The sequence below is a fragment of the Sinocyclocheilus grahami genome, unplaced genomic scaffold (assembly GCF_001515645.1).
Source record: "Sinocyclocheilus grahami isolate Dianchi unplaced genomic scaffold, SAMN03320097.WGS_v1.1 scaffold1260.1, whole genome shotgun sequence".
Taxonomy (NCBI): Eukaryota; Metazoa; Chordata; class Actinopteri; order Cypriniformes; family Cyprinidae; genus Sinocyclocheilus; species Sinocyclocheilus grahami.
The window spans coordinates 142038-158124 of NW_015506439.1; the positions used below are offsets into that span (position 1 = coordinate 142038).

Consider the following 16087-nt stretch of genomic DNA (forward strand, 5'->3'; position numbering starts at 1 on the left):
ACAAGGTCAGATTTTATTTTTTAAAAAATAGAATTTTATAGAATTTTGCCCAAAGAGCTGTGCATGAGACAATCTGTATGTATCCTGTAAATCTCACATTAAGAAGCCAAACTGAAAATGTAAATTAAAATGTATGATTTTAGTATGCTATTTAAATTTAGTTAATAGTCGATTTATATATAAAAGCACATCTCCTCTTAGATAAGAGCACACTCCTTTCAACGAAACAGATTGAAGAAAAGAATGTTAACAAACCGATACATATTTTCTGTCCCTTTTTTGTAAACCTTTTAAATATTGAAATAAAATATCTTAGCGTAGTGTTTTTGCGTATCCTTTTTTCAATTCCGTCGGGCTTTATCTATCGTTCAGAATAAATGGGTTCGAGTAAAGCTGATCCAAACTCTTCCATTTTCCCGATTTTCTTCATCGTTACCGATGTGTTCAGAAATCCGCCTTGTGACTGCTTCATGTTTATCTGTTCCAGATCTGAAGGTATCGCACATCAAATTTGAATCCTTCAACATATCGAACATTTCCTTCTCTACTTCTCGCGTTCTCCGAGTGTAGCTCCAGGGCCATGAGGAGGAAAAAAATGCAATGTATTAAATGTTTCTCAGCCCACATTCCTGTATATGCACGCCACTACACCACTCTACAAGGTCAGATTTTATTTAAAAAAAATAGAATTTTATAGAATTTTGCCCAAAGAGCTGTGCATGAGACAATCTGTATGTATCCTGTAAATCTCACATTAAGAAGCCAAACTGAAAATGTAAATTAAAATGTATGATTTTAGTATGCTATTTAAATTTAGTTAATAGTCGATTTATATATAAAAGCACATATCCTCTTAGATAAGAGCACACTCCTTTCAACGAAACAGATTGAAGAAAAGAATGTTAACAAACCGATACATATTTTCTGTCCCTTTTTTGTAAACCTTTTAAATATTGAAATAAAATATCTTAGCGTAGCGTTTTTGCGTATCCTTTTTTCAATTCCGTCGGGCTTTATCTATCGTTCAGAATAAATGGGTTCGAGTAAAGCTGATCCAAACTCTTCCATTTTCCCGATTTTCTTCATCGTTACCGATGTGTTCAGAAATCCGCCTTGTGACTGCTTCATGTTTATCTGTTCCAGATCTGAAGGTATCGCACATCAAATCTGAATCCTTCAACATATCGAACATTTCCTTCTCTACTTCTCGCGTTCTCCGAGTGTAGCTCCAGGGCCATAGAGGGTCCGCCTTTTGGAGCGCCTTGAAACTGCTCCTTCTTATCGGTTTTCATCATCCAACCTGGGACGCCTTGAAACCGCAGATCCAGTTATTTCTTTCTTTCTTTTTTCCAGATAGCTCAATGCGGACTGGCGAGCAGCCAATCAGAGTCTTGTTTACACTCGGTGAGTGACAATACGTTGGCAACGTGCCAGCCAATCAAATCCTCCTCCAAATGGAGCCTTTTTTAAAAAAGCTTGTTCATAAACCCACTCACGGGCTGTTAGCTTTAAATAAACTACTGCAAACTATAACATTCAGTGAAGTGCATTTATAGGTATATATGGATCTGTCGCGTACTTATACATCGATTTTTGAAGGCTCTATAGTGTTTACTCTTAATAGTGTTTGTTTTCATTAGTCACATATATTGTTTGATGGCTTATTCTTAAAGAAAATACATCACATACCTGTTTGGCGTTGTTTAAGACAGCGGCTACACAGTAACTGGCTCCAGGTCGGAATCCTGTGCTCGTTTGCAAAGGAATATTTAAGGTTTTAAGACATTGTAACCAGTCTTTAGTATTTTGCTTGAATTTGCCGCTCGCCTCATCGCTCTCGCTGTCCACGTCGGATTCCTATTGGTTACTGATTTCGACCAATCAGAACGCGGAGTGACCCCAGGCGAGCGACGCCAGCTCATTATCCTTCGTGAATCCGACCAATGAGCGGGTGTGTTTACTCTCCCGGAGTTGAGAGGCACGATCGGCGCCGGACAAGAGAACTCGCGACTTCAGTGGCCTATAGACGCCCGAGACCGGCGAGCTACAACTGCTTCAATCGTATGAGGGGAACTAGGACAGAACCACTGAAATATGCTTTTTGAAAATAAGTGACATCATTGCTCTGAATATTTGTTCTTGATTTCTAATTAAAATTATTTATTGTTATGCAAGGATATAACATACCAGTAAGTAATTCATATTTATTTTTTTTATGTCATGGCTGTGTCTTTAAAGACCTTCAAAGAAATAAAGAAAATCATGTTAACTACTGAAACAGCACAAACAATTATGATTCAGCGTCCAAAAGGGAAATGGAAAACCTATAAATGTAAAATAATTAATAAATATAACTTACGCATTTAATCACCGTGCTACAGGCCGCGTTTATTCACTTCATTTAAATATTATAATTTAAGGCATTTGTTTAATATGTCATTTTGTGAAATTAATATTTCTACATTCAATTATTGTATGGCCTTGTTAAGTTTGCAACTCAAATTGCAAGTGATATTTTCATGAATTCTGTAATCACGCACATATTTAAAAATACCATCTGTATTAATGTCGTTTTTGCGCTTTTCTGCTCAATATTTCTACAAAGGAATCATTTTTTGATTGTTCAATTGGAAATATTTTCTCTAAAGATATTGCATAGCAGCACCTGATTTGAAACATGACAAGGAACAAATAAAAATTAAACGTGCATCATCCAAATTTCCAGTTGTCCTTTATTATCAGATTCAGATCGGTGTTTTTCTTCGCTGATCAATGCTTCTCTGTAATGATCAATTGTGATTTATTTCGGATCGGCATGAGAGAGGCTCGTTTCACTGCTTGTGTCCGGGCAGCGCGCTCTCCCAGCCGAATAGCACTACCGACAGACGAGCTATAAAAATAATGTGAATGTCTTTGTGAGTTTCTGCCTCCGATGAACACAAGATACCCAGTAGAGTTATGCTTTTTGCTCACTTTGACATAGAAAGACTAGGTTTTCAAGCATTCTACTTTGTGCATTGTCACGCGCGAGACAAAAACAACTTCTATTTGCGTCAGGATAATATGCAAATATTTAACAACATTCACGATTCGGCTGTCGATACAAAGCATTTAAGTATACAACTGCATGCAAAGGCTAAGTTGAAAACAAATCATGCAGTGTGTGATTGAATGTTGTGTGCTCGAAATGGACGGCTGTTGTGGAGTGTTGGAGCTGCACGGTAATGGCTGACGGAGACAAAAGCTGCTTGCTGAAAGGCCACCTTGGTTTGTATGCATGGCCTGCATCAGCGGAAAACACTGAATTTATTACATTTGTATCTTTTCTGAAAATGCTGTAATTGATAGTAGTCTGCGCATTTCAATTAAGGAACCCACTTAAATAATTCATTTATTGTGTGACATTGTGCAATTTTCTTCAAATCTAGTCTACAAGAAAGAGAGAGAGAGCACAAAAGGCTTGTTGAAGGGAACAGATATTAGTAGGCTGGAACTGGACACTAGATATTGTGTGTTAGGTTCTGTTAGATTTAATTGCTCCGCATAGAAGCTAAAACAGGTCAACCAGATGAAAGGAAATTGCAGTTGTTTACATGCGCGCACACACACACACACACACACACACACAGAGTCTGGTCAGCTATCCTTGTGGGGACTCCATAGGCGTAATGGTTTTTCTACTGTACAGACCCTATATTATATTGCCCTACACCAACCCTACCCCTCACAGGAAACTTCTGCATTTTTAGATTTTCAAAAAACTTTTGTACCCGTGGGGACCACAATTTAGGTCCCCACCGTGACACGAGTCCCCATGAGTCTGTGTGTAGTCAGGTTTAAGTCCCACACACACACACACTTGTCTTTCAGTGTATAAAATTGATTTCTGTTAGCAAATGGTATTAACAGTTTATATGTTGTTGCTTTTTATCATAATAGTTTGATATGTATTGCTATTAAAAGTGAACCGATGCCACGTTTATTCAAAGTGCATGTATCTCACGATATGTCAAACAAAATGGACACGATCTAAACTATGATGTATAAAATATCACACTTATTTTTCATATTAATTCATGCATCTAATCAATGTCATCGTTCTCTTTTTTCATTCACGCCATGCACACGTCTTAAAAAACTGTGTGATTTATTTGGTCAGCTTTCACTAATGTGTAAATGATTTCTAACAATAAAAACAATCAACACATGGGGCTGAAGTCCACACATTCATATTCTGCAAACAATATATGTCACTTGTCATGCTCAAGTGTTCGCAAATGTCGTTTGTTTGCCATCATACGTGTGCATGCTTGCAATTATAAAACATGAAGATACTCAATCTCTCAATTTAAAACATCATTTTTCTCTGTCCTGGAAAAGGTGTGTATCTTTATCATGTATCCATACACTAAGGATCGGTCTCTATCAGGCCTATTCAATCACTGCCATCTATGGACTTTTCACATCTCTTTCACATGATTTCAATGGACGCCTAAAAAACTAATGCAGCTCTTCTCTAAGTGAATGCACTACATCAAATTTAGGTCTCAATTTATATTTACGAATACTGAGTGCATGAAGCAGATTTATGTCAGCTGTAATGGTGTGCCACACCGAGATTATAACGTTTGCTCTTTCTTTCTTTGTAGAAAAGATGATTGAGGACTTCAACCTGAGCAGGAGATGCGCGCTTTCCACTGAAGCAAACGCATACGGATTACAGTACATAGGTTTCATCTGATTTCCGCTTGATTTTGGATTATATCGGCTGTTTTCTTTGGAATGGAGGGTCGTGATTTCTCCGCTCCTGCACATCTCCTTTCAGAGCGGGCCACTCTAGTGCATCGCGCCGCCTCTCGCATCTCCTCCTCCGGCCACGGCTCTGTGCAACATGCGCCTCATTTTCCAGCCGGGAAATATTATCCATCTCACTTACCGATGGCGGCGCATTCAGGTTGGTTGCGTTTTCTCTGATTCGCTGGCATTTCTGTGGAAGCTCAATAAAGAGTTTACACACTATTTCAGAGAATAGTCAATGTTCATGTTTATATCAGATCTGTATTTGATTATTGCTTATTTATGTTTGAAAAACCTATAATGTCACATCAAAGAATCCACATAGCAATTCAAGAACCATTTACACCAAAATCTGGTTACAGAATTTTTATTATATATTTTTATTATTATTTATATTTAGCTTATTTTAGGTGCTACAAATAACCAACGTAGGTAGATAGATAGATAAGCCTATATTACCTTTTTTTGTTTGTTATGCTCATATCCTTGCTGATTAAGTCCAGACTTAAGACTTAGAATCCTTCTGTCTACATGAACTGAATTGTGGAGGTTTTGAAAAACAAAATCACATTTTAATATGAATTGTGACAGGCAACGGTTATATATAGCTAACAGCTAATGTTTTCTGTAAGGTATGTGTATAAATCGCCCTTCAAATTATGATTTAAGAACATATTAAAACAATGTACGTTTTGAATACCAGAATGCACGTGATATCTTTTAAATACAGCCTTTAAATTTTTTTTGTGCATTTGTAGATATTTGTTAGTTGAGTATTGCCAATGGTATATTTTGATATTTAAAGTTAACAGCCTAAATTAGAGCTTTCCGATTATTTGAGCAATGCAGTATTGCAGTGTTAGGAATGAGCAATTCGATTTAGTCAGATGCAATTTCCTTAATACTTTACACCATTCTTAAAGAAAGATCCACATGATCCATTTTACATTGTTCATCAATAAGGCCAAACTTAGGTTATTCACCATCCATAGACAATAATAAATCTAAATCAGTTACATGAAGAACATACTTATTTTGCACTACTGAGGCCTTACTGTTCCAAGTCACATAGCCTTTCGGTGTCTTGCATTTAGATGATTTTGGGAACAAACAGATTCAAAGATTATGATTTTACAATGATTTAGAATAATTATTAGGCTATAGATTTAGCCTGCTAAAAAAAATGCAAGATACCTCTGAATCAAATATATGAGAGATATCTACAATAAGGCATTGTTTCAGAAGTTTCCATACACTCGTGTACACTTAAATTTATTGTGGTAGATGTGTCCATTTGGTCTTGGGTAATGAGTATTTAGGCTAATGTTAGCTAAAGGGTGCAGGTGTGCTGTTGTTAACCGGATATGACAATGTCTTGGTCGTACACTCACAGCTTGTGCCATCATGCAGCCGTGCCCTTAACTGTCATCACTGTTCAATGATTGAGACAGGTGAGGTATTGTATCTAGAGATAAAATTCGCAGAGCTCAGAGTTTTATAGCTTTGTCTGGAACATTACCGTCTCAACCGTGTCTCCTGCTTGATTCATGTGCTGACATTCAACCTGTGTGCTATTACCACACCACCGCTACACCTTCATTCTAGAAGAGGATGACGGAGGGCAATTTTGCATTGTCTAAGGTTGATGAAAAGCACAGGATTTTACACTGTTGTTTGTATCTAGCAGGACAAGTAAAAGAGGATGCACATTAGTGATAGAATGATATATATTTGAGATTTTGAAATCATCGGCTGACAACTGTGCTGTTTTACTGTGGACATTTTTCTCTTTTCATATTTTCTGATTAAATATTATATAATATATGTGTATACAATATGTAAAGGCATCAGCCAATAAAGGCAAAATTTGTCATTTCTGTGTCCTGAGCATTCCTCCTGTCTGCCATTTGGGGGACAAACATACCAGTTGAGCTGATTGGGACGCCCAAACAATGCAATGCTTTGATAGATTAACAGTGTAATCAACCTATTATTGTGCAGAGTGTGCATATTATTCTGCAAAAAGTATTTTAACCAAATATTAAATGCCTAAAAAAAATCCCAAAGTAGTTTGCCGCTAATGTATATGTAACTAAACAAATACCATTATTTATTTAATTAGGGATAAGCTAAGAAAAGCACGATGTTCATGCAAACCAAGCTGGACGGTCACCAAACCAGTTTTTTTCTCGTTAAGCGAACGGACCGGTCAATAGCGTCCCATAGGCGTAAAGGGGGTGTAGCTGCGTTAGTGGATTCATTTTATCCCTCCAGGGACTGCCTCCCTCACGGCCTCACATGAATTCTTTACAAAGAACATGAATATTTCAGGGAATTGATGTACAAATGCATTCAGATGCAGTTGGGATCCAGGCTCAGTGAAAGACCTTCTGTGGTGTCTTTCAGTGGCTTTATTATTCAGCTGCTATTGGACTCGGAGGCTTGTAGAGACAGAGGCTGGTGTCGCAACGCTCTCTTGGCTTTGAAACAGCAATGTTCCTCAAAGACTCATGAAATGTGGCTTCGTTTCGGAGAAATCTCTCAATTTCACTTATCCTCTCTCAGTTATTTCGGTTGTTACTTTTGGTTTGATGCTTATGCTGGGATTGAAGTTGCACTTTTGTGCTCATCTGTGGGCAATTTTTGTGGTATAGCACCTTACCTGTTACAGGAGAAGACATCAAATTAATCTCACTTGAGCGTTAAAAACGTGACATTGTCATGGTTTCTTCTTTGGAATCCTGTGCATTTGGAAGTGAGATGCTCCTGATTATCACTGCTATAAGCTTTACTATTGTGCATTCTTAGGGTTATGGATTTGAATGGTCATAGACCTGCATTAAAGGAGAGGCCATATCTGGAGACCATAGAATATCATACAGACTTAATGTATCATGCTTAAAAAAAGTTCCAAAAGGGGGTTTCCAAAGTGATGCCATTAAAGAACCATTTCGGGTGACTGGTTTGTGGAGTTGTTTCACGAATCCTTTCTAGAAAAATGATGTTATTGAGACTTCATGTTGCATTAAAGGGGTCATATGATGCGATTTCAATTTTTCTTTTCTCTTTGGAGTGTTACAAGCTCTTGGTGAATAAAGAAGATCTGTAAAGGTGCAAAGACTAAAGTCTCAAATCCAAAGATTAAAGATAAAAGTTAAGACTTGTCCACGCCCTCCTAAAACGGCTCGTTTAACTCCTTCGTCGAATCCACAGGCCGCGCCGTTCTCAAGGCCGCTGGCCTCCGCTCACTCAAGCCCACCGTGTGTGACGCATTTTATGGAAGACTGTTTCCTGAACCTGCAGAGTAGCATACAATGGGTCTGTGCTCAAAGGCTGTTCTATAAAGTGGGGCAGTTCCAACTTTGCAAGGACAGTCTGGCACTTCTGACCCACAGCCTGTAAGTAAATTTTTTATATTTAAAGAATTTGCCACTGATGATTCAAACGCGAGTAGCGCTTCTTGTTTGTCGTTTCTCCGATCACATATGCAGACATGGTTTTATGTTTATGTGGCGCCATACCCAATGCAATGCATAAAAACACAGTATAAGTCATTATAATCAGTAATTATCTCCCCACAGGATGCAACAAATGCCTCGTTTGTAATGGGTTTTATTGGTTTTGTGTCGCCGTGCCGGGAGACGGCATCACAGTATGGTAGGGGCGTAACATTTCAGTCACACGCTTGAGGTATTCAGCCAATCACAACACACTGGATAGCTGGCCAATCAGCGTACACCTTGCTTTTCAGACCGATGAGCTTTGTAAAAATCGACACGTTTCAGAAAGGCGGGTTCATTGCATTACACCAAATACACAACATAATGTTCTTTTTAGCAACGTCATATGACCCCTTTAAACATTTGGTCTCCATTTCCTCCAAACCCTTGATTCTCCTGTTCTTCTTACCACGTCTTGTCTGGGGGAGTTGAGTTGGCTTCCTTCCTGCAACCCCCCACACCACAAACACACACACACACACACACACACACACACCAGGACCATTGTTTCCGATCACAGCTTTGTGTGTGTTTTACAGCATGTTGCTCAAAGATAAAAACACACCCTCCCTCCTCTTTTATTGTTTTGGAGGGGCAGAACGTTCCTGTCTGTCCCCTCATTCTTATATCCTGTCTGGATATCCCAGCAACCCTGCTCTGTTTACAGGTTAATCCTGCTGACTGCCGCTTACCCTTGTGTTTTACTTTCCAGAGGGGAATAAATATCTGTACGGAGAGATTTTATTAAAGGGCTCATTGCATGAATGTCTCAGACGAGGGGGTATGGGGATGTAAAGGCAGGCACAGGTGTTTAGTGGTGTTATGAAAGCATTTCTAGTGTTTACGGCCAACCTGATGAAGGGGTTTGTTGGGAGATAAGAGATTGGCAAGCCATAAAGTCTCTCTCACTTCCAAAACAATCTGAGATAGCAGTTTTAGGGCCCACATCAAGGGCTCCACTGATATTGTTAGAAACGGTTTCTATTCTTATCCTGCATGCTTTAAAAAGCATGAAATCAAAATGTGCCCTTTTTACGTAATACACTTACCTGCTCTCTGTGTGAACAATTCATTAGTGCACATTAATAAAAAAAAGGGTTGTCTTCATATTAATCTTTCATTAGAATATAAAATAACTTTCTCCGTCTCTACAATAACCCTCCTCTCCAAACACTGTGCTTCAAATCTGCGATATAACAAACTTTTCACAATCAAATCATGTGGTGCACAAGTGTTTTGATGTTTTGTTTGTGTGTATTTGTTAAGAACATGACTAGAGAGCAGATTAGATAGAGATTCTCATGGCTCTTCTATATCTGAAACCAGCAATTCGACTTAAGGCCTTAAGTCGGGTTGCTGGTTTCACACCAAGTTTCACCAAGCTGGTTTCACACCAAGGACGATAACTATAACTATACATTTTTAATAATGATTCTAATTCTATGAGAATTGGGAAGTCTACGGCACAATGATAGCAATATCGTTCCTCTGTGTTGTTATCGTTGGAAGCAGTTTCAGCTGATGGACAATAAAAACATCAGCCAATCAGAATCCAGCAGACTTTAAAGAGCATCATGTGAAGCAGCAGATGACAAAACTATCGTTATTGTTATAGCTATCTTTAACATGATCATTCTTGGCGTGAACAGGCCTTTACTCTATCCCTTTTACCACAAACTGGTCCAAGATGTCCAAACTGGTTTAACCTCTTTCAACAATTTTAATGAAATATGTATGTCTGTAGCATTACATCAGATAAGCTGCATAACTATGTGTTTGTGGATCATTTTGTGCTTAATTTATTGACCTGATTAACAGCTTTGCTGGGGCAGAATTAGCTGTTAGGTTTTCTGATTGGTCAAGTGTGTGTGTGTGTGTGTGTGTGTGTGTATGTGTGTGCTATTAGCAAAAGTTTAGGGATTATCCCCAGAAGTAAGCTAAATTGGATACAACTTCACTTGGGGACATCCAGGGACATTTTTGTTCATAAAAACAATTCATAAATGAAATAAACTGCCTGATGCCTTTTAATGCAAAACATTTTCTTTTAGGGGTAGAATCTGGTCTATAGTAATTACAATTGGCTTTATAGAAAAAACAACAGCAGTCTATATCCTAATTTCCATAGCTGTGTAAACGTGTGTGTGTGTGTGTGTGTTTTACTTACTTAGCTAATTTGATAAAACGCCCCTTTGATGACATTTTGGGACATTATCATTTGAAAAATAATAAAAATAATAATAAAATAGGACTATACACTCTAAAAAAATCTGTAAAAATAGGGCAGAGTGTGCTGTATTATCATATTTAGTTTGTTCATATTTAGTATATTTAGCTTGGCACTGTGCCACACAGCCGTGGTGTCCCCTCACGCTGCAGGTCAGGAGGGCACTGCAACCCTACACAAAGAAGACAATCTGGGCGGGCAATCCTTCCCGTATCACATAACCCGTATCACATTTTCATACCCTGCCACGTATTTTACACTTCAGCAGCGGAAGCTCACACTTCCCTTAACCCACCGCAGCTTTCGAAGAATAAGCCATTAAACAAGACAAGCAAAAAAGATGTTTAGTGGACCTGCAGGTGAAAGGAACCGTCTCTTTCTCTCTCCGTCTGTCTTCCTCTCATCAGGCGGCCTCGGGCCAACCGCCGCATGTGGTTGTGCTGCATGTGACAGCTGTTAGACATTATTAACAGCTCAAGCAGAAAATCCAGATTATTTGTTTTTAATTTCAATTTTATTATTGTAATCTTTCAGAGAAAAGCATGTTGTGTTTTGGATGGAGGTGGATTATGTGTCTGTGTGTTGAGGGGTGCTTACTGACCTCAATCATGTGTCTGCCTCATGATGAATCATATTCATCACAATAATGTCCCATTAGTTAACTATAGTTGTTGCATGAACTAACAATGACCAAGCCATTTGTTACAGTATTAATCTTTGTTGATGCTAGGAATAAAAATGCAACTGTTCATTTGCTCACGTTAGCTCAGGTCCATTAATTAATATTAACTTAAAATTTTGCTGATGTATTAGAAAATGTTGAAATTACCATTAACTAAGATTAATAAATGCTTTAGAAGTATTTTTCATTCATGTTAACAAATTTAGTTCAGTAATGTTAACAAATACAACCTTATTGTAAATTGTTACCATTATGGTATTTTAAAACCGAAACAGTTTATTATAAACTTTATATCTTACACAAAGTAAAACTAACAAGTCTGCTATTTGGTCAGTGGTCGTGGTTATGTTTATCCATTGATGCCGAATAAATCTCAAAATGACCAAATATTGGCCAGGCCAAGATACTGATCTACCAGGGGTGTATTCCAGAAAGTGGGTTTTGTTGGAAACTCAGAGTTTGTTAGCCCCAGAAAAGGGAAACTCAGTGTTTTCGGTTCCAATAAAAGACAAAACTAAACCTTTCGGTAAGTTACCATAGTAACTTACTCTGTGAACCTAATCTGGTCGGGATCAGGTTTTCTTCAGTAAACCCAGAGTTTCTTTCGGTCTCCTCTCCCTTTTTATAGCGTAAACGATGTTTAAATAATTCATTCATCCATTCATGCGGCAAAAATGCTTTTATTGCTGAGATGTTTGCCTTATTTCAAGTACAAATATCTAAAAATTCTTAAATCAAGATGCATTTTCTATATAAAAAAATAAAATACAACATTTAGTCTTGTTTCCTGGGGGAAATTATCTGCCACTGGGGTAAGAAAAATAATCTTAATGGAAATGGAAACAAGATTTTTTTTTATTTTTTATTTTTCTCACCACACCACTTTCATTTTCATCATGCAGACACTGTAAATGTGACAAAAAGGGCATGTCTCTTTACACGGGATCCTGTAGATGAGGAGGCTGCATTAATTTGTGGGGAGTTACATTTACAACAGGAGTGGAATTTATTTTACTTTATTTTATTTTGCCATATCCACATGCATAGCCTATTTATTTGAGCGGTACCACTTTTAAATGACGTTCACTTGATAACATCTTGCTGTGACCTCTGGAAGTAACCTAATAATTAGAATTTCCTTTAGGATTTCCAGTGTGGTTGGATGCATTGATGACACGCATATTCCTAACATCGCGCCTTACGAAAATGAAACTAATTACTGAATTGAATGGAAGGATTCCAGATGGATGGGTAGTGCGATATAGGCTATATGCCGTAACCACCACCACAGCTGTTAAATAACACAAATTATTCACAATTAATGAAAAATGTTAATTCATTTGTGAAAAATAAATTTAAAATTAATAAATTAATTTATGTTTTTATGTTTCTTTTTTTCTGCTGCCACGTTTTTGTTTTTGTTTTTTTGCCCGTGGGATAGCCTACCATGAAATGAAGATTAGTTCAATAACTTACCGTTCTGCAAGTTTTCACCTCTGATATTATAACAGTGATTAAGAATTAAAGTTATGTATTGCGTAGTATGCGGAAGTCTTTTTTTTCGGGTGCTGTTGCCATGGTGAATCATAATTTCGGAGCTCCATTGATCATGGCTTTTCATAGTTGTGGTGCACGCTCTAAACTCAGAGTCAACATACTCAGAGTGGATTGAACTAACACAATTCAGCTGTTCTGAAACCGAAAACTCAGAGTTTCCCATCTCAGGGTAAGTCAACTCAGAGTTCAAGTTTTAACTCAGAGTTTGTTGAACCTCCTTTCTGGAATACACCCCTGATCTACCAAAAATATAAACTTTCAAGAATTGTTCCAGGGTCATTGCAAGTTAGCCTCTACAGACATCAGTTATAAGAGCAGGGGTGTTTTCTCCTAGGAGGCAGAAATATTGGGTATGAAAAAAAAAAAATCAAACAATGCCAATATTACAAAATATAACATTAAAAAGTGTATAAATCACTCGTTTTTCTAAAGAATCTCTGTCCACCAGCAGGTAAAGTTTGCGTCGAGTCCACGTCTCTCTAGCCTCCCTGAGACCATTGAGTTTTAATAGACCCCCTAAGCGTGCGGGGACTTTGCTGGGCGGTAATTGAGAATGAAAGGGGGAAAGTCACGTGAGAGGAGGCAAAGCCTCCATCGTGATATGATTGGATAATGACTGGTTATGTTCGTCTGTGATTGGTTCATGCGATAAATCCCACCTCTTGTGTTCATGCTCGTTCTGCTTTCGCGAATCAGTCTGAATTAACAATACAATGGCATTAATGGGAAGACTCATTTAAAAAAGTAAGTAAAGAACTCACACACTTAGATTTAACCACTTTGTTACGTCAAAATAAGACTTAAAATGGCCTGTAAACATGATCTGTGGGAGTTTTTAGTGAGTAATCAGCTTGGTGAAATTTAAAGTAGGCTAAATCTCCATGTCTGTGACCAATATTTACTGAGCTTTGATGACTGATGATCTGAAAAATTATAGTGAAAAGTTAACTATTAAAAAGAATGGCTGAATATAAGTTCACCAATAAAATATATTGAATCAAGTGTATTGTTACTGCCGTAAGTTATTAAGGAATAAATGTAAAATGCTTAAAAACACTTGATGAAATTCATACTTGTTAATATGGCTTTAATAAATAGAATATTAATTGAATGTTTATTTACCCAGAAAATGTGACTAGGACATCAATGTACATTTGATAAAAAAAAGAAAAAAGAAAACTTTTACAACTTTGCCTCCTCATTTCAGAACACCACGGCACACCACTGAGAGGTAGATTACCTCAAAATAAATAAGTAAATAAAAATATAAGTAAATAAATAAATAAAATAAAAATAAAGAATACATATTTTGACTCAACCCTTAGTTTGTACAAGCAAGCAAAAATGTCTTGACAGGTGTACGCAGCACAACCTATATTGTCCCATTGAATTTTGTATTTTTAATTTGTAAAGTATTTGTATTTGAATGAGATTGAATGAGAATTTGTCTGTCACTAATTGGTTGTGTTTCATCAGAGCGACAGACTTCACTGATACTCTGTACTGAGTAAGAGTTGTGCCATTAAATATACATGCTGCATTCTTTTCAAGGATGTGTCGGCCCTTTTGTGCAAAAACAAAGATTAGCATCAGAAATTCCAATTTAATCAGTCTCAAGGGAGGCTGAACGCAGCTGCCTGTGTCTCAAATGCACAGGGACTTGTTGCACTCGGAGTGAGTGTACAGAATGCATTGTCACAGACACCCTGTTGAAAAAAAAAAAAAACACATTTTTGCATTTAAGATAAGAATCTGGCTCAAAGCTTTTTAAAACAAGGACCCTAAATTTGTGGAATTCTTATAATCATATTGACAAATAATTTTATACTAAATCGCCTGAGATTAATACTGATGAGTAAAGAAAGAATAATCATGTAAATACAATTGTTGTATAATGCATTAATGACCAGAATGCTTGTGTAAAACTGTCAATTTACTGTACATTGTTGTAAATCATCTGTATCCATTTATGAATGCAGAAAATTGCATACTGTACATAGTATACATACTGTATACTGCAGAAATAGTAACAGTAGTATGGAAATATGCATAGCCTTTGTCCTCAGTATCCCCTATAGTGCACACTTTGACCACTAGGGTACACTGCCTCCTCTTTCTCTCTCTCTCTCTCTCTCTCTAGCTCTGATCAGTAAGTTTTGTTCTGTCAGATGTGAGATTAAAATGACAGCACAGTGTCTTTCTGTTTATAAAGAAAAGAATGTGGGCAAATCTGAAATAAAGCCTTATTTACATGTTTGTATTCACTAATATTTTTTTAATTTCTATTCTGAAAACCTTTAGACAGAACCAATTACTGGAGCAAAGGTGAGCATGACTAAATCTGTTCATAGTAATGATTTGAACAAACCCCAAACACTAAGCATTAACTTTGGTGTTTTATTCGTCGTGCTACAGCCTTTTGAGGAGAAGTGTTCTGTTACTTTTCTAACCATTCGGGTTTATGATTTTCACCTGGCTGATGATAAAATGTGGCAAAGAACCTGGCAATAAATCTTCTAGACTTTCGTGGAAGGATCCCTATCTAGAGACCATAATATCACAGACACTTAAGGACTCTTTTGACATGGCTACAGTAAACGATTATCTAGAAACGACCCACAGCACTACTGTGGCACTGAATTTTGGATACAGATAATTTCAAAGCAGCTTCACATTAACAAACAGGAAAATAATAGGCTTGCCGCGATAGACGGTGCTGACGGTGATACCGGTGTTAAGCCGCAACACCGGTTATGTCACTTGCCCACCACGGCACCGACCCTATTGAATCAAGTGTATTGTTACTGCCGTAAGTTATTAAGGAATAAATGTAAAATGCTTAAAAACACTTGATGAAATTCATACTTGTTAATATGGCTTTAATAAATAGAATATTGATTACATTGTTAATGTAAAAAAAAAAAATAGAATTGTGTTTTTTTTTTTTTTTTTTTCTTATAATTGAATGTTTATTTACCCAGAAAATGTGACTAGGACATCAATGTACATTTGATAAAAAAAAGAAAAAAGAAAACTTTTACAACTTTGCCTCCTCATTTCAGAACACCACGGCACACCACTGAGAGGTAGATTACCTCAAAATAAATAAGTAAATAAAAATATAAGTAAATAAATAAATAAAATAAAAATAAAGAATACATATTTTGACTCAACCCTTAGTTTGTACAAGCAAGCAAAAATGTCTTGACAGGTGTACGCAGCACAACCTATATTGTCCCATTGAATTTTGTATTTTTAATTTGTAAAGTATTTGTATTTGAATGAGATTGAATGAGAATTTGTCTGTCACTAATTGGTTGTGTT

At 37.0% G+C, this 16087-nt stretch overlaps 1 protein-coding gene across 1 annotated transcript in view; it reads left to right on the forward strand.

Annotated features, from left to right (window-relative positions):
• The first annotated feature begins 4655 nt into the window (after positions 1–4655).
• Positions 4656–16087, forward strand: part of LOC107568597 (BAH and coiled-coil domain-containing protein 1-like) — a 98323-nt gene continuing 86891 nt past the window's right edge. The window contains exon 1 of the mRNA XM_016254563.1: positions 4656–4954. Within this exon, the coding sequence (XP_016110049.1) occupies positions 4783–4954 (172 nt within the window). The 5' untranslated portion in view covers positions 4656–4782. The remainder of the gene's footprint in view (positions 4955–16087) is intronic.